We start from the raw sequence: 24,766 nt of genomic DNA on the forward strand, positions 1-24,766 counted from the left end.
GTGAGGTGGTATACTAGCGCTACAGTGGTCAAGACGCGCACTGCCAGGCGGACACTGTTTCTGAAGAGAACACTGCGATAGTGAATAGGCTTTGTATTCCTTGTAGGCTAAGCCCCAACACCCCCGACAACTCTACTTGAGAGAGTGGGATATTGCGCATGCGTAAACCGCGGATATCTGTTTCTGCGATATCCTGGTCTTGCCTACGTACAGGCCGATGTTCCCCCGCACCTCGCCACTCCCTTCACCCAGGTATGGACGGGGAGATCGCCTTCCAAGGGGGTTCATTTCAGACAAGTATCCAGCCACGGAACGTGCGCAGATCACATGAATTGAAAGCCAGTACTTGTATATTACGGATAGATGGGCTAACCAAGAGCTTCGAGATTGACAAGGAAGTTATGAATATTAAGTAGTTGAGTACAATTTAATGTGAACTGGAGGTTCATTGCGCTATACCAGAAACCGCCACTGCCTACCGTAATATTACGTGTTGTAACTGGGTGAAATAATAGAGCCCATAACTTCACCAACAACAACGATTTCTTTCTTGCTTACTACAGATAGCAGCACTTACTGGAAGTTTATTTTAGCGCTATCTAACGGATAGAAAGGTAATTAAGATAGTTGATAGCCAAAGGGGCGTAGCTAATGACATCTAGGGATAATGCGGTGTTTTAGCTTCGTGTAAGTGTTGTTTCTGTTGTCATTGTGTTTACATAGGAGTTTTCATAGCTCTCCCGTTTCCTGCTGAAAAGAGAAGTTCAGTAAGAATGTCTGCAAGAGGTGGAAAAAAGCGCCAGAAGGCAATGTCCAAATCTCAGCGGGCAAACGTAACTTTTCCTGTTGGGCGTATGCACCGGTATCTGAAGATAGGAACTCATCGCTTGCGTATTGGGGTTGGTTCCCCGGTGTATATGGCAGCCGTCATAGAATATCTCACAGGTATGAATAAATATATAGGAATTTCATTATCATTGTCCAGTGTTGAAAAAATATTCTCACAGTAGTATTATGTGGACTCGAGTGGATAATGTCCGATTTAAAGTCCTTCATACTCAGTGACTGAATAAAATAAATTCTGCAGACGGCATGGTTTGTACGAATTATCGGCACGTTGTAAATACAAGTTTCTCAATGATCCATAGATTTCGTTGTGATCCTGAAATAGTTCTCGATTCTCTAGTTTATGTATATATGCACTTCGTTAATTTGTGTCTCAGTTAACATCATGTAAAGTAACTACAGTGACCGTCATAATTTTTCGGACAGGCAGAGTTCCTTTAAACTTTTTAAAAAGAGATAATAGTTCAATTTTGCTTACTTGAGAATGAACAGTTACACATACAGATACCAAAAATAAACATGCAGTTCATTTCATGATACACAAAAATTTGAAACTTATGAATGTAATTAGAGTAACTCAAAATTGCCTGTTCATAAATATTCGGACCAAAATGCGCAAGTACAACAAAAATATACATGAAAGACGGAGTCCATGTAGGAATATTAATACTTCATGATTCTTCCCTTCCTGCGAAGCACTTCAGTCAGGCGTCTTAGCATGCTGTCCACGAGTTTTCTTGTAGTAGAATGGGGCAATTTTTCCCACTCCTCTTGCAGTCGTCTGTTCACATCAGCTTTGGAATTTATGGGAAGTTTCCGGATGCTGTTTTCCAGTATATCCCATAAATTCTCTATATAGTTGTCCGACTCGGCTGAACGGTCAGCGTACGGGTCGTGGATTTTAACCTTAATTGGTTAATTTCAATGGCACGGGGGCTGGGTGTATGTGTTGTCTTCATCATCATTTCATCCTCATCACGACGCGCAGGTCGCCTACGGGAGTCAAATAGAAAAACCTGCATCTGGCGAGCCAAACCCGTTCTGGGATATCCCGGCACTAAAAGCCATACGACATTTCATTTCTATATAGTTAATGTCAGGACTTTGATGGGGAGGATTCACAACTTTAGGACAGTTGTACAACAACCATAGCCGTACATTATAGGCTGTATGTTTCGGATCATTGTCCTGGTAAGATTTAAAACAGTCCTCAACTCCTATATTTTCTGCACTTTTCTTCAAGTTGTTTTTTAAAATCTGAAGATACGGGCGGTGGTCCATGTTTCTGTCTACAAAACTCAGCTCACACCTACTCCTTGAGTAGCCCCACACCATGTTTTACCGTTGCCTTCATATTTCTTTCTTCAACCTCTTTATTGGGCTGTCTCCAAATTATGATGCGCTGATCTGAGCCAGAAACATTGAATTTTGATTTATCGTAGAAAATTAGAGTCTTCAACCAGTTCATGTGTTTGCTAAGATGATCCTTAGCAAATCGTTGTCACTTGATTCTATTTATTTTGTTGATATAGGGCTTCCTTCTTGCAGTTCGCCCATGATAATCACCTCTATATAACACCCTCGGGATGGTACCTGCACTGATCTTTCCAAACTCGCTCTCAACTGAAGCAGCAATAGTGGTTGTAGTAAGACGTGGATTTCTTTTCACTTTTGTTACTACTGTCCTCTCTTCTCTCCTGTGGTCTGTGGCAAATTTTCAATTCTCTCTTGGAATTTGTATCGGCAGATAATTCGTTAACAGCACTTTTCTTATGTTCAGCAAATCTGCGATTTGTCGACATGTTTTCCCTTTCTCATGATAGAATCACATTTTTTAGCAATAGATTTTTGTTCTGGATTAAGGAGTAAGGAGGGAGCACTGCCGGTTCTGATAATATTGCCAACTGAATGGAAATGAAATCTGAATTGAATCGATAATATGATCGATCGATATGAATTTTCTACATCTTTATTATCTTAAGCCAACAAATATGTCGGATACACATTATATCCCTTTCAGACCATGTACGCACAATTGTGCGGGTTCGTATTTTAGTTATCCCTGACCGTATTTGATGTTTTTTCGGCGCTAGACTGGACTGCAGTGATTGTGCAGGACACGTGGCGTGTATTTCAATTGATTTTAGTATGCACTTGACCGCCAGGGCGAAGGAAGAAGAGTTTAAAAAGCACAGTTGATAGGCGAGATGGCGGGAAGCAGTAGTGCCAAAAGTAAGTATTTATTTATTGTGTTTATATTAATCTAGAAGCTTTACTGAATACCGGAATATATTCAATGAAGTGTGTACATTGGTTAGTGAACGTAAATTTTGAAGCTACACCACCGTACGTGATAGAACGAGGTTTTGAATTTTGATACGCACAATTGTGTGGGTCCTGTTTTTCGAAGTATTTTGTAAAATAAACCATCAATATGTGTATTGAGGAGCATTTTAGTCAGTTTTTGACATATAAACAAAAATTCACACCTCCAGTTTTCTTTCAGGTCTGAAAGGGTTATAACATTATGTAACATTTCTCAATGCAAATCTTGTTCCTAGCATGAATTATATGGTTAGACTTTGCTGTGTAAACAAAAACAGTATGAGTACGTAAAGTGTACGCCAGATGTCGCACAGTGATGCATAAGCGATTCTTAGTTTTTGTTTCAAAGGTTGCCAGTACGAATCTCGAAGATAATAATAATGTTATTTGCTTTATGTCTCACTAACTACTCTTTTAAGGTTTTCGGAGATGCCGAGGTGCCGGAATTTAGTCCCGCAGGAGTTCTTTTACGTGCCAGTAAATCTACCGACACGAGGCTGACATATTTGAGCACTTCAAATACCACCGGACTGAGCCAGGATCGAACCTGCCAAGGTGGGGTCAGAAGGCCAGCACCTTAACCGTCTGAGCCACTCAGCCCGGCAATCTCGAAGATAACCGAGGTCGACCGATTCAGCACTAGGGTGTAAATCTATCACTAAAAGGTGCACGTACAATAATTGCCTTTGATCAAATGTACTGTTCTTTCCTTTGCGTCCCATTTCACTCATGAATCGTTGCGTCTGCTTTGTGCATGAGGAAGGCACTGACTGGGACCTGCCTGCACAGCATGGCTCGAGTAGCTAAACATCTGTCCGAAAAATATTGACCAGCAAATTTTCGTACCTCAAATAAGTAAAAGGTATTATTACTTTGTTAACTCATCTGCAAATCCCATTTGGATAATTACAGTACATACGAAGTGCATTAAATTCAGAGTTTAGCAATTTCAAATTTATTACCTGTTCTTTCTTTAATAACAAACATTATGTAGATGGAACTATAGCACTAAAGTGACATTTCTGATTATTACAAGGTTACTTTTTTTTTTTTTCAGAACTTGATCTGTAGCACTTAGGCCTACTGAGTTACCTGCATCTTCATTTTGTTATAGTTAGTCCTAAGAGGAGAAGATTTTAAAAGTAAGAAAAGATCATAAAATGGAGATAGAAGTTGGAATTCAAGAGGACAAATTGGGGCAAATACTCGTTTATGCGGAGAGGAATTAGGGATTGGAATAATTTATCAAGGGAGATGTTTGATATAAGTTATTTCCAACTACTTTGAAATAATTTAAGAGAAGTCTGGGAAAACAACCGATAGGAAATCTGCCCCTGGCTGACAGCCCTAAATGCAGATCACTGGTGAATGATGACTATCATTGTAATTTTAGTTCCTGTCAAGTTTATTTGATGCGTTATTTATTTCTAGTTCTACGCTAGATCCATTGAGCATCCCAGTAAACAACAGAAATTTGACCATTACCCTAAGTATGGTCATGTCACACATTTGCAACTTTAGTGCTAAATACCATAAATTGTGCTGGTTTGGAGTAATATTTCTCAGTAATATTATTAAGTTTAAATTATAGAGCTAGGGCTAATCAGTTGCTTTCATTATACCAATAATTATTAGTGCTACCAATAACGATTAGTAATTTGATCAAAGTGTAATTTGATCTGTCACATTAAAAATCATTGCTATAAATTTGCCTAGGATTACCAGATAAGCCCTGGTGAGACAGAATATCGTCAGTAATTGATGAAATTGTAATCAATATAGGTAAAACTTTTTATAACCCTCATCAGGATAAATAACATTACAATCATGCCTGATGGTGGGGCAAATGGACTCTGCCATGGTTGAAGATTACGCTAATGAAACGTCGCTCCCATAATTCAAGACAGTGAGAAGTTACGAGCAACTTATGCAGTATAAAAAGACCTAAAACAGTGAGGCAATGTTACCGACAAGATAATCATCCTTGTAGTCTGGAGTAAGAATGGAAAGAATAAACATATGAAATTAATAAGAATAATAACATCTCGCTGTCTTGAATTATGGGAGTGACGTTTCAGCCAGTGGCAAAGCCCATTCGTGCCACCGCCAGCCATGATTTAATATGAATAAGAAAGACAAATAACAACATGTTGAAATGGTTCAGAGCTAGCAGTACGATAATTACAGATCTCGTCACTGTAAAGCATAGATTACGCTGTAGTCACTCTTGGAATTCATACGACCCAAATAATGGAAACAGAATTTTATGTATACAAGAGAAGCAGTAGCATTTGTAAGTGGTCCAGTTCTGACGGTAACTTAAAACTCGACAAAGTAAGGTGTGTATCGTGCTGATGTCAACAGGCCAAAGCCGTTTCGTGGCCCCACACTCCCTTTGCTTCATCACAGTCCAATGGGTTTGCCACTAGCCGGACATAACCTATCCAGTCAAATGATTTTCTGACTAGCCAGACCTCTGAAAAGTAACACTAATGGTCTAGGGTAGACGAATGCTGAAAAATTATTTCATACACACACGTAAACAAAGTTTAACGTACATAGGAGGAGGGAAGGAAGATTTATATAAAAATTTAGCATTCCTTATTCGAGAGCATCTAAAGAATAATTCCTTCCCTCGAAAATCAATACTTCTGACATAGCAACATCCACGTTTAACAATACCTTGTTGATTACCATAGCAACGAAGAATTTATTTATGACCGTAGCAACTAACCACAAATAAATTAAACATCCTGACCAAAGTTGGTACTAGCAACTAGTGATGTTGGTGGGCCTACCAGGAACTAATTACGTCGCATCAGTCGCCAAGAACTTACTTATGTCCCCAGTGACAAATAAACATTAAACAGCGGTGAAGGTTAGAAAAAGTTGTACCTCAATTTAAATTAGGCCTAAACATTTCATTTCTATTTTTCCATTATTACTGCTTGACTTTACATCCTTCATCATTGATCTGAATTGTCATCCAATTGTTTACCTGCTGGTTATTTCAAAGAACTTGGAAATATCTCAAACATTTTTCATCATAAATAATTCCAATCTCTAATTCTACTTCCTGTTTGCCCCTTTCTCATTTTTAATTTACACTTTCCCTTCATATTACGATCTTTCCAACTTTTAAAAGCACCACTCAATCCTTATTTGTCTTTTTGTCAATCCACAGATCAGAACACACTACATATTACTTGTAACATTATTGCTAAGCGAGGTTTCTCCGTTGTGAATCGAACAACTCAGTGAGTTTAATAACATGTATAAAGAATTATGCAATTGCAGTGAACAATTTTTTTAGTACTTGCTAATATCTGTAGAGACATAAACTGAAAGCCAGGTTGCAGAGAATGGAACTAAATTACAGAGAAGAGGCTTGAGGTAAGTAAAATACCAACACTAATTCTGTTCTGTTTGAATAATATTTCACTGATTAACTGGAGAAGCACAGTTTCTAAGGAAGAAAATTAAGATATTAGATCATTGAAGAACGATAGTTTTGTATAAAGGTAGAAAATGGAAATCATTTATGCATGGGACTTCATATACAGCAAGGAAATTAAACATTAAACCATTAATAAATGAAACTAAGTCTATCAGAAAATAACATCAGGCCTATGTCACTACAGAAATTATCACATTTTTAATTATTTTATTATTATGATCATAGTTTCACACATCTTAAGACACCCAGGACTTGTTCAGTTGGTTTTTGAAGGAAGTGTAGGTGGTAAGAATGGTAGGGGTAGACCAAGATATGAATATGACAAGCAGATTAGAGCAAATGTATAATGCAATAGTTGCATAGAAATAAAAGGTTAGCACGGGATAGGGTGGAGTGGAGGGCTGCATCAAACCAGTCTTTGGACTGATGACTCAAACAACAACAGTTTCATATAAAGGTTGAAAAGACATTATTATTGTCCATTGTTCTGAATATCATTAACAACCCCAGTCAGGTAATGTTCCTGTCTTTGAAATATGTGTGAGATACATCCCACAGTACCGGCCATTTAGAAACGATGAAATCAATTCCCTGTTCCAAGAGACATGGTGAACTTGGGGCAACATACTTGCAGCCAAACAGCAAGAAACCTGATCTGAATTGAAGTGACATTGAGCAGAAGAGCTGGTTCTGCTCCTTGTCGGGCAATACCCATGTTACGCGCTCAACTGCTCAGGACCGCTTGTTAATGCTTGCTGCTTCAAAACTAGCCACCGAAACTTTCCTAATTGAAGAGCTCAAATTCAAACTACAGCTGCCTTCTATCCATTCAGAACAAGAACTCCTCAAATCCAGGTGTTAGATCGTAATTGGACAGGACCAAAAAATCGCATGCGCAGTGCTCTTACAAGATTAGGACTACACGGCTTCAATAATAAGATGTGCTTATGAACAGGTTTTAACGAACCAAGTGACCAATGTGTGTGTGTGCCTTGTGTGGGAATTTACGCGAACGGTATTACTTCAACATGTGTAAAGAAAGAACTAAATCACTTATGGAATATAATGAAAATTAAATGAAACCAATCATACATATGTATGTCACATTATGGCCTTTCGGCTGAAATAAATTCTTATTTAATTAATTAATTAATTAAATAGTGCTGCTTTCCTTGGGATCTTTTCCAGTTCTTGTATCTCGTAAACCTCATATGCAATTATGGCACTATACCCCAAGTATCTCGTAAACCATACTCTCATTGAGGTCTTATACGCCCTCTCCTTTACATCTGTAATAGGCCTACAACATCTTAATACTCTCATAACCATATTAAGGATCAGTAACCTTTATTTACAATCCTGTTCATGTGATTATCCCTGTGAAAGTACTCTAATTCTCAGTTCTGTTTTCTAAAAATTTAGCCACCTGTTCAACAACTCTTTTGTCTAGGCCAATATCCCTCATGTTTGTCAGTAGTCTCCCTTGATCTACCCTATCAAAAGCCTTGGGTAGGTCATAGCTGTACAGTCAGTTTGACCTCCTGAATCTAAAATATGTGTGATATCTTACTGGAATCCTACAATTTGAGTCTCAATGCAAACTACCTTCTATCAATCCAGTTAGTAATTTTGCAAACATGTCTAAGATAATCATAAAGAATGCTTTCCCACAGCTAAAAAGCAACATATGGCAAGCTGAATGGCTCTAATTGTCCACTTTATGTTTCTAAGATGAAATTCTAAAAGAATTTAATTGTATAAAGTCCACCTGTTCAATACACGTTTGCCATTTAATAAAGGGTCTGTTTAAAAAACTACATAGTTGACACTAATTTTTCGACTTCTGAACGAATCTACACCTGAATACCTATCCTCACATTTTAACTTCCTCTCATCTTTCCATGAACATAATACCAGATCGACTTCTACCCTTATGATACTGGTTAATCATTCATCTGTATACAGCCACTCTTTCCAAGTGTCTGGGGCAAGGCTATGGAACACACTCCCTGCCAGTATACGTAATAGCACTTCAGCAGTCTCATTTAAACGGTCTTGTTGAGATTTCCTCTTAAATACGTGACCAGCTTGTATGAATGTTAGTGTGTATGATTGCAAGCATGATTTAGAACTACTGTTAGGTGATGTAGATAGGCTAGATAATATTAATCATTAAAAATAACAATTATAATCTGTTATAATATTACTCCATAAATTTAGGTAGCTCCTGGGGTCTGCTAATGTTATTTTACCAAAGTATGTGATTATGTACTGTACGTAGTGGTTAAGTGTAAGAGAGGGCCGTGAGCCCTAACTTTGCCACATACAAAGGCATAAAATAAATAAATAAATAATAAACGAGGCCATACCGCCTGATAGGAATGTCAGACGGATTGCTGAACAAACAGAATCTGAATCACACACACCATATGTCACACAACTTGTCCAAAAAAAGTGTCAGAAAGGTTCTGATAGCTAAGGTACACCTTTGACAACAACTAACAAAACTTGGCAATGTCTTGCACAACAAAATATGCTTAGGGTATATGGTTACCCCTAACGGCCACACATGCTTCGCAGCGACGTGGCATGCTCTCTATCAGATGTTCCAAGAGCTCTTGTGGCAGTCGATCCCATTCCTCCGAAAGGGCAATGCGAAGGTTTTGGAGGGTCCTTGGTGGAGGCTGTCGGGATGCAATTCGCCTCCCCAATGCATCCCAGGCATGTTTTGTAGGATTCATATCCGCAGACCTCGCTGGCCAGTCCATGCGATGAATGTCTTCCCCAGCCAGAAATTCATCCACCAGAGCAGCGCGGTGCGGTCGGACATTATTGTCCATTAAGAGGAAGTCTGGACCAACTGCACCTCTGAAGAATCGAACATATGGTCTCAGTACCTCATCCTTGTATCTCCGAGCATTAACAGTGTTCTTCGAACCACCCATGAAGATGTGCAAGTCTGTACGGCCGTTCTACATGATGCCACCCTACACCATGATGCCACCACGACCATACTGGTCCCGTTCCACGATGTTCCTGTGGTTGTATTGGCTACCCAGTTCTCTCAAGATTAACGTGCGGTGGGAATCGTTCTGCAAACTGAAGCGGGATTCATCTGTGAAGAGCACATGTCTCCGTTCATTCCTGGTCCAGTTTCGATATTGACGGCTCCGTAGTAAACGGATCTGTTTCTGCACTGGAGTGAGCGGGACGCATACCGCTGGATGTTGTGCGAACAGCCCTGCTGTTCTGAGCCTCCGGTACACAGTTTGCCGGGAAACGGCAACTCCCGAGACGGTTGCAAGCTCCGCCGACAATTGTCTTGCAGGTGCACTCCAATTTCATTGGGTAGTTAAGGCCAGATATCGGTCCGGCTGTGGGGTGGTTACCCTTGGTTGACCTTGTACTGGTCTACGCGACTTCGGTCTGTGTCTGGCCTGCTTCCAGGCGGCTGAGTATTCTACCCTGCAAAACGGGGTCCATTATAACATCACGTTCACAACGAGACTACACTCCGCACCTGTAAGAGGGCAAACACGACTGAGGGAATACGGGGCGCAGGCACTGGCTCTGTTTACCTTGCGGATACGCCGCTTAACTTATGCTTAACTTTTGGACACTAGTGTACAATGGAAATCTGGATTTAAAATGTACATAGATTCAAACTTGGACAAATTTAGTTGTAAGTGTGGGTCCAACCGTATTAATACAATATCAGTTGGCCTGAGGAAGTACTTTAAAAAATTGTGATTTCCAGTAGCATGACAAATAGAACAACATCTAACTGTCTTCACAATTTTTTAAGTATTTCCTGAGGCTAACCAATATTGTATTAAATGTGGTTGGACCCACACTTACAACTAAATTCGTCCAAGTTTGAATCTATGTACATTTTTAACACAGATTTCCATTGTATTTGTTGAGTGTATTTTAATATTGAAGCTATGCACATTTTAAATATAGACTTCCATTGCATTTGTTGATTGTATTTTATCTCAAATTTTCTTTTATTAATGTAGCACTGTTTTTGTTATATGTCTTTCTTCTTTATGTTATTTTAGCTGATGATGACCTCTAGGCTAGGTCAAAATATGTCCTATGTAGTAGCTCTTTGAACAACTATGTAGCTTTTTAAGCAGACCCTTTATTAAATGACAAACTTGTATTGAACAGGTGAACTTTATACAATCAAATACTTTTAGAATTTCCTCTTAGATATTTAAAGTATAAGTGTTGAAAGCGATTCAAATTACTCTCCAACTGACTTGCTAGGCTTAACATTAGAGAAGATTTTCTGTCAGGGTTAGCCTTTAGCAGGCCCTTGCCACATCTGCAAGGCAGCAGCTTCTAGTGAATTTATGTGTCATTTCCTACACAGTGGCTTCAACAAGCCCCCTAAGGGTGAACTCCTCTGCCCATAGCCATTGGTTCTCCCTTAGTTTGTCAGGTTTGGTAACAGCCGCCCAACCCTCGGCCAGACAGTCACAGGTAGTACCGTCTACTGTCGCATACGGTAGCAGGATGTACCTGACCTCAATGCAGTTTGGAAAGATGGCAAGATACCTACTGATTGGACCAAGGGTGTCATTATCTCCCTGTTTAAGAAAGGAAATCGCCGAAAATGCTCCAACTACCGGGAAATAACACTCCTTTCTCGTGGGCTTAAGTTTCTTGAGAAAATCTTAGAGAGCAGATTACGAGTCATCTTAGAGCCACAGTTTGAAGAGGAACAGTATGGCTTCAGACCTAACAGGTCCACAACAGACCTAATCTTCAGTGTCCGTATGTTAATGGAAAAATATTGGGAAAAAGGCAAAGATCTGTTTATGGTTTGTCTTGACATTGAGAAGGCATATGACAGCATTGCAAGAGAGAAGATATGGGAATGCCTAAGAAAAAGGAATGTGCCAGAGGGACTGGTGAGAAAAGTTCAGATGCTGGATGAGAACTGTACCAGCTGTGTGCGATTGGCTGATAGACATTCATCCTGGTTCAAGACCGAAAGTGGAGTCCAGCAAGGCAGTGCATTATCCCCATTATTGTTGCTATGGGGAGGATACTTTCAAGAAGGCTTCAAAATTCAGCAAATTAAGGAGAAAGAAGTCTATTCTTCTTTGTGCTTTCTACTGAGATGCAGGGACCATAACATCATTCCCAGCTGTGTGAAGCTGAAGCACAAGTTAAATACACCGAAAGCCAGGAGAATATATCTATGCTCTCGAGCTCTTACCCACACTAAACACTACAGGTCCAGAATTATATGGGAAGCGTAAATACGTAAAAATCCTAACAATTTCAAGAGGGACACCAGCTATCAATTAAGTAATACCTGGTTGCCAGCCATTAAGAATTTACGTAGGTAGTTCCCTTCCCTGTTCCTTCACTATTGTTATTTCATCTCAGTGTTTTCCAAATTCGTACTTCCTCGTCACCAGATGTTTCATTCCAGGCTTGTGTCTATATCGTACACCTGTCTATGTCGCGTTATGTGAACCGCTTAGTCCTGATTGTGATGGTTCGGTCGGCTTCCGCTTCGAACGCTAGCATTGTGCCACATCCTGGGGGCCATCTGGTGGCGAATGTACGTACCATTTCCACTTCTATTATAATGTCCAAATTTCAAAGTGTCCTTGTTTAAGAAGCTTTTCTCGTGGTCAGTCGAGATTTCTTCTGAGGACACAGAGCACAGTTTTCTGGGAAACGTTAAGAATTTCACCTTTTATTCTTGACACGGTGTAAGCCCAAAAGCCTATACAGTATCATATCCCCATTATTGTTTTTCACCATCATGGATGACATAATGAAGAACATCAAAGAAACTTCTGGTGAACTAAATGCAATGGCCTTTGCTGATGATGTTATGATCTGGGGAGAAACTGAGGAACAAGTACAGTCGAGACGCAATGATTGGAAGGTTAAGTTCCAGGAGTTCAATCTCAAGATAAGCAGTGATGGCAGTAAACAGAGAGGGACGACCAGCGAACATCATGCTAGGAAACCATCCACTAGAAAGTGTGGAAAGCTTTACATACCTTGACAGTGTAATATCTCGAGATACACTAGCCACAAAGGAGGTGGCAAATAGAGTGCAGAAGAGCTCTCACTTTTACCAGCAAGTATGAACAGTCCTCTGGGATCCCAAAGTACTAACAAAATCAAAGCTGGTGATGTTCAATCAGTACTTCATACCAATCTTAACCTATGGTATTGAAACCTGCACCCTCACTAAGGAACATTCATCAAGGTTGCAGGCATCCGAGATGAAGTTCCTTAGGTCCACTATTCAAAAAACCAAACAGGACAAGTTAAGGAATGATGTGGTTAGGAAGGAAGCTGGGATTGTTACATCATTGTTAGGTGGGATCAGCATGTACAGACAGAGGTGGTTTGGGCATGTAATGAGGATGGAGTCAACAAGGACAGCATATGTCAACTTGGAGCGACAAGTGGCAGGGAAACAGATGGTGGGAAGAGCAAGAACCCACTGGATGGACATTGCAGATCGGGGAAGGACACTGGAGGATGTCATTAACAACAGAATGTATCTCAATAAGACAATGCACACAGGAAACTGGAATTCTAAAATGATGATGATACTTAAAGTAAATACAGAACCAGAATGAAGTTCATTACTTGTCACCATTTCCTTTGTACACTGGGGCTACTATTGCAACTGCCCATTCCTTTGGTTTTGTTCCTTCATGCAAACAGTACTCAAATAAGTACTGGTATTTCAGATATGGCAGTATATCCCAACCCATAGCCTTTAGTATTTCCCCAGAAATCTTATCAATCCCAACTACTTTTCTAGCTTGCTGCTTATATATAGGCCTATATATATATATATATATATATATATATGTATTATCATGGGTACTTTGCCACTATTAGTCACCACCTCTACCTGGTCATTATCCTTATGTTCAACTATTTGCTGACTGAATACTTCTTCCTTCGGCCACCCCTTCCAATGTAGTTTTATGCAACATGCAATGTTAATTCCTTCCTGAAAACATCTACCCTGCCGACAACACAATCAGGCATTTTGGTATATACCGCCTCATTACAATAGGATGCCGTAATATTATACTCGTATTAAACATTGATCATACGAACCTGACGTGCTGGCGAAACACTAAATTGATATTGTGACCGTAGTAAACCTAATACATGCTATAAGCAGCACAGTGCGCTGTATGGAACCATAGCGTAGTTGGTGAAGGCACAACAGAGAGGGCTTACGTGTGAGGTGGGAGGTTTGAGTCTGGGGCGAAGATCCCATATTTTTGAAATATTTGTTTAATACGTATTGCACGTAATGTAAGTTCAATACTCAGTACTCATGAAATCAACCTATCTACGGAGAGCCCTCCGGTTATCCCAAATGACAAGGAACAGACTCCTTCATCAGGGAGGTAGCAATAAAGAATAATCTGCCACAAACCCCATATAAGGGAAAGCTTTTATCTCATGCCAGCCATGCCCACTGCGAGGCGTATATACGAGAATGGCAGTGCATGCATCAGCTCAATGTTCCTGCACTGTGAACAGTATCATCTGCTCGATTGCATAGTAAGGACAAACTCGCAGACATTTTATGCATTTGTTAAATTTTTTGTGTAATATACAATTCTCATGTAAACATTGTGTTTAATAAATGTTATTAATTAACACTCACTTTCATGCAAATTGTGTGTGAATGAATGTGTTTGTGGCCCTAAGAAAGGCCGATTAGTTAGCAGGCCAGGCACATATGGACCGGAAATAGTAGGAACACAACTGACCTGACAACGTTTTATCGCAGCAAATGCTCGATGTGATGACCGTTTCAGTTTTTGCACATTTGGACCCCGTGTCCATTAGATCGTTTTGCGTGCTGAAGCATTCCAGGTGTAATTGCTTGGCAGGTGTCTGTGATGAGTTGCTGGAGTTGGTTGGGGTTTTCCGGTGCTTGAGTGTAAACGACGTTCTTCAAATGCCCTCACGAGAAGAAGTCTAAAGGCGTTAAATCTGGTGATTTGGCGGGCTAAGAAACAGAGCTTCCTCATCATATCCATTTCCCTGGCAGTTCTCGTTCAGATGGTTATGAACGGGTAAAGTCGAATGTGGTGGAGCTCCGTCAACCACATTGTCAAATGATTGTGCAGGTGCACATCCTCCAGCTGTCGTGGGAGTTCCTGACTCAGAAAGTGTAGGTAGTGTGGGCCCGTCCGATGACTCTCAAAGAAATAAGGTCCAATCAGGCGATGCCCCAGGATTCCATACCACACATTCACTCCATGTCATACTTGATGGGACGCCTGTCGCACCCCAATAGTGCATGCTGTGGTGATTGACATTCCCATTATTGTGGAAGCACGATTTGTCCAAGAACAAGATGTGCAATACGAATGCTGCATCATTGTCCAGCCTGCCTAGTAGCCACCGACAGAACTCCATTCGAGCTTCGAAATTCCACCCATGGAGGTCTTGGTATAGCTCAAGATGGTATGGGTGAAATGTATGTTCATGCAGTATTCGCCAGATGGACGGCTGGCTGGTGCTCATCTGTTGTGCAGTCGCCCTTGTACTGATGTATGGATTATTACGAGCTGCCTTCAGAACGCCCTCTTCTGTTTCAACCGATGTAACGGGCCTATCGCGGACTGCTGGTTCTTGCAAATCATGACTGCTGTCCTTAGGCGTCTTTCAACATGGTAGAACGTCGTAGCAGATGGGTGTCACCTGTCGGGATACTGTTCTTGGTACAGACGTGGCTCGCACACATTTTATCTTGCTTCCCCATAAATGAGGAGCATGTCAACGTATTCCTCTGTAGAAAACATGCCGAATGACAGCAGAGATTACATTCAGGCCCTAACCAGTGGAGTATGCACAGGGCACAAGTTGAATAACAGCGTCGTTCTCCTGCTTGAATGTGGCAAACGTGGGCCTGAGTTTACATATTAAAACATCATACCACCAGGCGAGTTGGCCGTGCGGTTAGGAGCGTGCAGCTGTGAGCTTGCATCCACTGATTCTGGGTTCGAACCTCGCTGTCGGTAGCCCTCAAAATGGTTTTCCGTGGTTTCCCATTTTCACACCAGGCAAATGCTGGGGCTGTACCTTAATTAAGGCCACGGCCGCTTCCTTTCCACTCGTAGCCCCTCCCTGTCCCATCGTCGCCATAAGACCTATCTGTGTCGGTGCAACGTAAAGCAGCTTAAAAAAAAAAAGGAAAAAAAAGGGGGAAAAACATCATACTGATGCAAAAATATTTGAACGATGCAGGATTCAAACCGCCGGTGGCACATTTTGTCGATTGCTAGGCTAACGCCTAATCACATTCTCTGTGCTACACTGCTGGGAACATACTGGTAGTATGACGAGAGTCGAGTACATATGTCATCTGGTTCAGTGTTTAAGACATTAATTACTCCACTGTTACCTATTTTTATGTTCGTTACACCCGGTCACGAGGCACGACACATTAACGTGGTTACATGGTCAAAGGACATCGCTACACGATTTCAAGGAGTCATGTTTTGCGAGCGGACAATATAACCTGTCGGTAGGGTTCAGAATTGTGTGCAAAATATGCTCAAGTTCCTTACAGTACGCCTTATAAGTATGTCGCACTTTAGTTGAGTTGCATAAAACTGTACATTGGAAGGGGCGGCTGAATACACTCCCCTTGTTCATTTGTAATCCTTGTAATGTCCTTCATGTTCCTATTTTTTTTTTTTTCCGATAACAAAGTTTGCTGTATGACTTTGTCCTGGTAGAGCATTATAATTTGGCCTTGCATGAAGTAACTTACACAGTTTAGTAATGTGAATCTTATATATATAACACATAGGAGAGAGTGGTGTTCATTGCCGATGCTAAGGACCCACCAACCCACCCCAGAATTATACTTACTTTTATATCAGAATGTCAAATCATGCAACATTTTCCATACTTTCTGACTGAGGAGCCACTATCATTTTCTGAAATTTGTTAATTATGTTGTTACTCTCAGAATTCAACACAGATTTGATTTCATCACCAACTATCAAACAGTTAGAACTCCTGAGCTGTAGGTCTGTCGTTTGACACAAAACAGTGTCTCTGCTACATGGTGACATGGTGTGATCACTATCTAGGACGTGTCCAGACCAGTAATTAACACACACCTTGGAGTGTTTAGGCAACACTCAGTAATCGTGCGAGGAAGCAAGTTAAGGTACTAGAAAGGATGCGATGCTTTCTACTGGTCATAGCTGATAGGGATTTGTATACTGTACCTCTATTTCTGCTACACTCAACTCTTGCTTAACTAGGATAATGTAGGGTTAAAGCTTCCGCGGTAAGTAAAATCGCGATTAACCCGCAAAAATTTAAAAATAGGACAGGCATACTGAAAGCACAGTTAAAATGATACTACTGTATTGTTTTTTATTAACTTACCCAATACGTTTGAGAAAAAGTAGCACTTAGCACAATTAATAACTGGAAAAATAGCAATGACTCAACATTTGCCAAGGCAGCCCCATGCGTAACTGTTTGTTGTGCTTGTCTTACTGAAACTCCTAACATGCATGTATTTATACTGTTTTTGATATCACAGTTAAGCCGCAATGTGGTTGATCTGATTACGGTAAATTGAGAGTTGAGTGTACGTCATAAATCTCAATTTAGGTTCTGTTTTTCTTTCTTTCTCATAAAAAGAACTTGACAAATCAACCTCAAATTTGGCAAACTTACAGCGCACTAGGCCACTTTTATCACGCTGTCTCTTAGGGGATCTATGTGAAGCAAGTCGGAGAAAAGTATACGCCTACGACACGTAAAAGTGAGTGCAATGCTGAAATTTTAAAACAGGGAATCTTAGAATTTAATTTCCTGCATTTTTCCCTTACTCTCAACAAGTTTTTCAGAAAACCAGTGCTCCTTTATGGTTTGATGCATCTGATGAAAACGAAACAAAAGGAGCGCAGATACAGGATCGTATTCCTCTTCTTCAAACTGTAACTCTGACGTGCTTACGGTCGAGGTCACTTGTGTGCATTGTGGTTTCAGAAAAGCTGTATGTAAATATGAGATGTTCATTGAACTACACAATAAGAGAATTTAATAATAAATGCATCACCTTGTTACAAAGAATTTTGGAGCACCATTCTTAATCAATGATTATTTAAGCACGTTTAGTTGGTATTGGAATTAAACAATAGCATGAAGTTTTGCTTGCGAGCAGAGCACTACGGGGATTTAATGTTTCTTTAGTTGGTTGGAAGAATATTGATGCCTTCATTGCTGAAAGCACTTGTTAGCAACATGGAAGTACAAAATTGAAAAAGGACATTAAATTTTTTCCCATTTTGAAACCGATATTGTTGCAGAATTAGTTATTAGACACAAAGATATCATTGAAAATAAAAGGACAGATGTAGTCACCATAAAGCAGAAAAAAGAAACTGAAGAAAATTTAAGCAAAATTAAGTTTTATTTCTGGTAAGAAATTCTATTTCTCTGTGCTATAATGGTTTAATGTTCCAGTTAAACTATAAAAATGGGTCCTCAGAATATATAGTATGGCTACTGAATGTAAACTATTTTTTAAAGCAGTACTATAAAACTATAACTAAAAAGTACATTGGGTTATTTACGCCTGTAAATTGTAAGACAAAACACTATTAATACACTAGTGTAGGCCTACTATAGTTTATTTTTCTGGACTATTGTAATTTAATACAGTCAAACCTCCTTTCTGCGCACACCGTCAGTTCTGAGGAAAAATGTCCGTTACGAGAGGTGTCCGCTAAAACAAGTTTGTAAAAATAATCAAACATTTTAACGGCAAAGAACATCCACCTTAAATATAAGCGTACATATCTTTATTTTTAATATTCTTAGTCATTTCCTTGTTAGTATTTCATAGAGAGTTATTATAAGTGATTTTACATCATTTACAAACATTACAGCTTCATGAAGTAATCCCTTGTTACTCATGTTTAACAGACAACTGAAATTCTATGGTATTTCTGTCTCACTAATTAGCGCCTGTACTGTCTTTTCCTTCTAAAGAGCTCGAACTTATCAGCGACAATCCAGGTTATGAATAGAATGATGTAAGGGGAAGAAAATCCCCAGGTAACTTGTGAGTCAACAGTCTCTGGCAGCATTTCTCGGCAATTAGAATTCTTGGAATAGTCTTAGACACCACTAGGTAGAACTGCATTCCAATGTACCTTCTCTCCCCTTGCACTCGAAGTAGTACAAACATTCAAAAGGGATTTCCTTATGTCTGAAGAATGGTTTTAAAAGAAAGGACGACATGTGGTCCGGTGTAATAAATTGTCTTCCAATGTGTAAAGTGTCCGCTTAAGTCAAGTGGACGGGACAAATGGCGCTGTCCGGAGTTCGAGGTGTCCGCTTAAATGAGGCCAATATAACATTTGTATTATGTAATATAAAATCGGTTCCGAGAAAAATTTTCCGAATGGGGAGGTATCCGCTGAATAAGGGTGTCCATTAGGGCAGGTTCGACTCTATTTCGAGTTAAGCTTTAAACATTGGTCAATAGAATAAAATTTCATGACCTCTGAATTCAGAATTTTTTTAAACAATTCTACAAAACTGTATTCTGGTTTAATTTCATAAATAGAATAAAACAGTGTTAACACACCATAATTTCCAGGTATCTCTTGCTGGAGTGTAAGAAATTTGAAGGCTTGCTTGAACTTGAAGAAAAACAAGGAAAATATGTGCAGACAGTAAAGTGATGATGAATGCTGCTGTTGGTGCTAACTTTATATCTGAAATGACTGAAAATGTTATGGCCTTAATACAACCATCACATCACTTACGTGTGCTCATGACTTGTGAATGAACTTGGGCAGTTTTTACCAGGCATTTCACAAAAATCATAATACATTAATTAAGCTCCAATTGCAAATATTAATTACACTTTTTCTCTCTCCCTCTCTCTCTCTTGTTTTTTTTTTAGTCTTCCCATTTGATGATGTGGACATATTCAAGCACATGGAGCAGCAGTAAGATGAGCTGTAGTTGCACCATCTGATGATGATGGGCTAAGCACTGAAAGTTCTTGTAAAATCAATGACAACCAGCATTTCTGCCATCTTCACATAGAGCAGCACAGTCTTCAACATCAGCTGGAACACCCAAGGGAAGACTCCTGTGAAAGAAGAATTTCAGTGTTGGAATATCTAGTTGCAAGTAATGAGAAATGAAGTGGAAATTAAAGATTCAGTAATAAACATGAAAGAATAAAATACTGGCAAAATATGAACATGAAGGAAGATATGTCAAACAAGGTTCTTTTTTGTAGAGCAGCAAGTGTTGTTATTAGCATATTATTATTATTGTTAGCCTCCAAGACAAGTTAGTTTTTATGTTTCTCAGATAGGATTACTAACTAGAGTTTTGCTCAAATGTATTGTTTTGTTAGAAATTAATAAATTTCACTTGCCTGAAATGACCATTAATTAAAGCGTGACATACAGGTCTACCAGCATTGTCATTGTTTCTGTATACGTTTGATGCACTGGATTTAATTATTCGCCATTTTCCATATCGGGACCTGCGACTTGTTGGAGCTCTGTAATAATGTGTGGAACCAGTAAATCATCAGGAGAGTTTTGTTCAATACTGCTATAGCTTTATGATCTTCACACCTCAAACCAACAGATAGAGCAGAAAACTTCCACTTTCATACACCTTAATATCTTATTATTTCCGGTTCTAACATGTGCCCTGTTGTACATACGCTCTTCCCTGGTTTGTGGATTCAGCAGAGGTGGTAAGAGAAATGACCCACTCTCTCCGTGTTGTATTTCACCTCCTTTGAATTATGCCCGCTTACTGCAGATTGTGCTATCGTGGAAAGAACTGGGCCATGTAACAATAATATTTCTAATAAATAAATTACTGTCACTTATTGTCTGACAGTTTATGGAAAAATAACCTTTCCTGTTTTGAAATACAGGGTCTTCTTTTAGCTTTGGTCGTAGCACTACTTAGAGTACGGCACGACTGGTGGAATGACACTCTTGTCGCTAGCCGGTGGAACGTGCGCCTGTCCTCACCGCTACATCACGGCAATTCGCATTTATAGAAGGGTATTTCCAGTGAAACTATTAGGAAAACCTACGTGGCATTACATTTCATGTTCAAAATGTTGTCTCTCAGCTGTCAAATGCGCCTGACACCTCATAAACAGCTTTGCACACACTCGGCAAATCTCAGCTCGTGTGATGTTCAAAATAACTTGTGCAATGTTATCTTGTAGTTCTTCTCGTCTGTGAGGGTTGTTCCCATACATTTTTGTCTTCAGTATCCCCACTGGTAATAATGACAGGGTTTTAAATCCCGAGATCTAGCGGGATAATTAACCACACAATCTCTGAAAACTTTCCGCATTATCTTCATAGATTCACAATTAAGTATTTATTTATTTTCCACCTAGTCGATACAATGATTGCTTAAGGCAAATTTTAATGGTCAATTTTATGTTAATTTTAAGGACACTTCCTGTAAAGCATTACTTTGTCAATTTTATATATTTTTCATCTAAACAGTGTTATGTGGCTGAAGATGTTGATAATATACGAAACATGTACCACTTTTGACCATTAAAAATTGCCTTAAGCAATCGTTGTATCGACTAGGTGGAAAATAAATAAATACTTAATTGTGAATCTATTGAAGTGCGATACGGACCATGAAGCTGATTTTATGTTATCTTCATAGACCGATCAGCAATCTGCATTTATTGTTTCACGGAAAACTATAAGCCCTATAATTCTGCGAGCATTTATTGTGTACCAAACTCCTATCTTTACATCTTGAAGTGGATGGACATGCAGCTGTTTTGACTATTTATATAGCCACTTAAGTGCAGCCATGCTAAGAAATAAAAGTTGTTGGTGAACATCCCATCGTGAACTGACTGAAGCAACCAGTTACAATATCGAGCCCTAGCAAACCTGTCAGGTCCTCTTAAATGTTGGGCAGCAGTGGGTTTGTACTGTTTGGCTTTTAATACCGTATTTACGCAAATAATACCCGCATATTTTTTAAAAAAATTTCAGTCTCGAAATTGGGGTGCAGGTTTTATTTGCATCAATGTTGGCATTTTTTTTTTTTTTTTTTTTTTTTTTTTTCAAAATCGGCCTTCCTAAAGTTATGGTGCGGGAATTATTTGCATAAATATGGTAGTTTTGTTGCTTTGTGGGCAGGAGATAATGACACATTATCTTGTATGATGTGACATAACAGGGATTTTGTTGGAGTTCTTTCCAAGAGATTTCCTATTTCGTTAAGCTTTTTCTCTGTTAAAACAATTTGTCTCCTGCATGTTTTCTTATTAAGTATGGACAAATACAGTAGAGACAGTATGCGACACTTCCGGATTTAGCCCTGTTAAAATGGGAGACAATTCGCAAGTGGCACTCCTAGTGGTGTGACCTGAAAATTTGCGCTAAATTCAAATATCAATGGAAATGTATATACGGAAATGGATAAATAAATTATGTCTAGAAAGAAAGTGTTGCTAAAATATTAACTTCAAGGTTGCTAAAGCAATTCTGCATACGGTACATGAATGAAGAATTATATAACAGGTTATTATTTAAAGACTGAAATTAGACATATAATCAAGATGTGAAAGGGCTTGATCTTTCAATTATGCATTACTTTTTTAGCTTTAGCATACCTGCCTGAGCTTTTACGGCTAGATTTGTCTTTTTTTTCTCATTTAAAAGCATTGTACATCACATTAGCCGAACAACCTCAGCCACTTTTATATATCCTTAATAGTTATATGACAGCCTCATGTACTTCTTGTTTCATTATATTGATCATTTTAAGCTCGCATCACCTGGCTGCATAACCCGCCCATTATCGGATGGTTTTGGCATGATAATAAGTTTTTGCACTATTTTTTTATTCTCAACTCCAATTGAATTTTACAAGAAATTATCGGATCTTCAAGTACACAGTGATCTAACGCCACAACAAGAACATAGTGCTCGATATTTTAATGCATACAGACTCTATTCTATTGTGTTTTATCCTATTCGACTAGATGGAATTTAATTTCATGCATCCACACTTTGATTTTAAAAATCTTAAATTGTATAGGCAATAGTTTTGGATTTTTTAATGCCCCCTCCCCCCCTTTACTAGGTCTTTTTGTGTACAGGAATTTTAATTTTAATTTGACTAGCTGATGAAGGGAATGTATATAGATTTCCGAAACATGTACTAGACTTATGTAAATAAATATAAATAATTAATATTTAGTATTGACTAGGTAGACCATCCACCTACATATTTGTTGTGATCAAGTCAATGCGGACCAAATACCGGCCACTATGGTCAAGATTATTAATTAGCACACTTGTCAATAAAAATATCGGCACATTCCGTACACGCATGATTCAATGAATTTACATTTAAGAGCTGGACAATTTTGCTTTTAACTTGAAACCTACTAACAGAAAGAAAATCTATAAATTTAGCCGCAAAAACATTCAAAATTTCCCTGTAAGCAATACTTGCCATTACATTAGGGTAAAGCAAATTTGCATAATCATCACATTTCTTAAATCACGCATATTTTCTTCCGTGCTTGACTACGCATTATGGCATTCCAAATGGGGTAACTTGGAACACAACCGACCACACACATGTGCATATGCATTTTCCTGAATTAAATCAAAACCCACAGATCACACCTACAACAACACATCAGTATTGAAGGTTAACTGCTGCATTAATACAATAAAATAAGCTTATTATATTTTTAGCCAGTTAAAATATGGGTCACTCAGGTCAGAAGTTTAGGAAGTACTATAAAAATCTCTAACTGGAAGAATATATATGCAAATACAGTATTTACTTACATTTTCTTGTCACGAGGGAAACAGAAGAAAGACCACAAATCCTTCTGCACTTCATAGTTACTGCAGCCAAATGCAGCCCATATCTTTCCACTCATATTGACAGGAGATATAAAGGAATGACAGACACTACTATTTACTTATGTCAACTTAATGCAAACGCATAAATAATCCCATAAACTTCACAAACAAATACACATGCTCTTACGACAGAATCAGTAACTCTCAGGTCACTCCGCTAGGCAGAGCTCTAATCTCTGTCCCTCGATATCTCGCAGAGTGTCGTGTATTGTTTCTACTGTATTTGGTATGGACCCAGTGGTGTGAAACTTCTTCACTAAAGTAGGGGAGGGAGGATGCCAGGAAATTTGTAAATGAATCAAAAGCCACACACTAACAGAAGAATGCTTCGCGTGGCACAGCACAATTAATACACACAATTATACTGTATACATCACAATAAATTTTATGTTCATATGCTATTTCAAAGCTAACACATTGAACACACTCAATATCAGAGATGTTTAACTAAACTACTGTACTGTGGTGAAGATGCAGGATTTATCACTTAATCGCTACTCCATTAGCTTATACCAGCCAGAAATGAAGCAGTATATCTCTTGGCAAATGAGTCACCCAGTCGTACTATCTCCTTTCCGTGTAGCTCCCTGGACACTCGCACAGAGTCAAAAAGGACCCTTTATCTCCACCTGGAGAGCTGATGCGAATGTGATGGTTCCAGTTACACCAGAAAATCTAGCAAAATTAAAGTTTTGCATTTCTTCTGCTTGTGTTGTTGGGAAATAAATGAGGTTGTGTATATTGTGAGCTGCTGCTGTAGCAGTAATACCTACATTGATGTAATACCTCAATGCAGCAGCAGAAATAGATTGATTTCTGTGCATTGGAAATCGTAGTTTATTTTGCATTGTTTCTAGAAGACATCATACTGTTTGTTTTGATTAACGAAACCTTTCCAGACATTTTCTATCACTAAGTTCTTCAAAAGGATCACCTCACTACCAAGCGAGTTGGATGGTGGGCTTGAAGGTTTAATTGAACAGTGCAGTGACTGGCATCCATGTGACGATTGAGAAAGTTGGATAAGAGGAAGGAACTTTATGTTGCAACAGATTCCCAGAACATATGAAATTGTTTATTGCCAAAATACTGACAAAAGAAATCAACCTGGACCGCCAGTTGGTGACCCTTTAGCCTACCAGTATACTTCAGAAAGCATAATTGATTTCCA

General features: G+C 39.1%; 1 protein-coding gene across 6 annotated transcripts in view; it reads left to right on the forward strand.

The window, feature by feature from the left end:
- The first annotated feature begins 639 nt into the window (after positions 1–639).
- LOC136879059 (core histone macro-H2A.1) overlaps positions 640–24,766 on the forward strand; it is a 380,958-nt gene continuing 356,831 nt past the window's right edge. For all 6 annotated transcript variants that reach the window (XR_010860885.2, XR_010860886.2, XM_067152802.2 and 3 more), the window contains exon 1: positions 640–945. Coding sequence is in view for 4 of the 6 variants with exons in the window: in XM_067152802.2 (XP_067008903.2) it covers positions 774–945 (172 nt within the window). In the remaining 2 variants the exon portion in view is untranslated. The remainder of the gene's footprint in view (positions 946–24,766) is intronic.

This window comes from Anabrus simplex, chromosome 8 (genome assembly GCF_040414725.1).
Source record: "Anabrus simplex isolate iqAnaSimp1 chromosome 8, ASM4041472v1, whole genome shotgun sequence".
Taxonomy (NCBI): domain Eukaryota; kingdom Metazoa; phylum Arthropoda; class Insecta; order Orthoptera; family Tettigoniidae; genus Anabrus; species Anabrus simplex.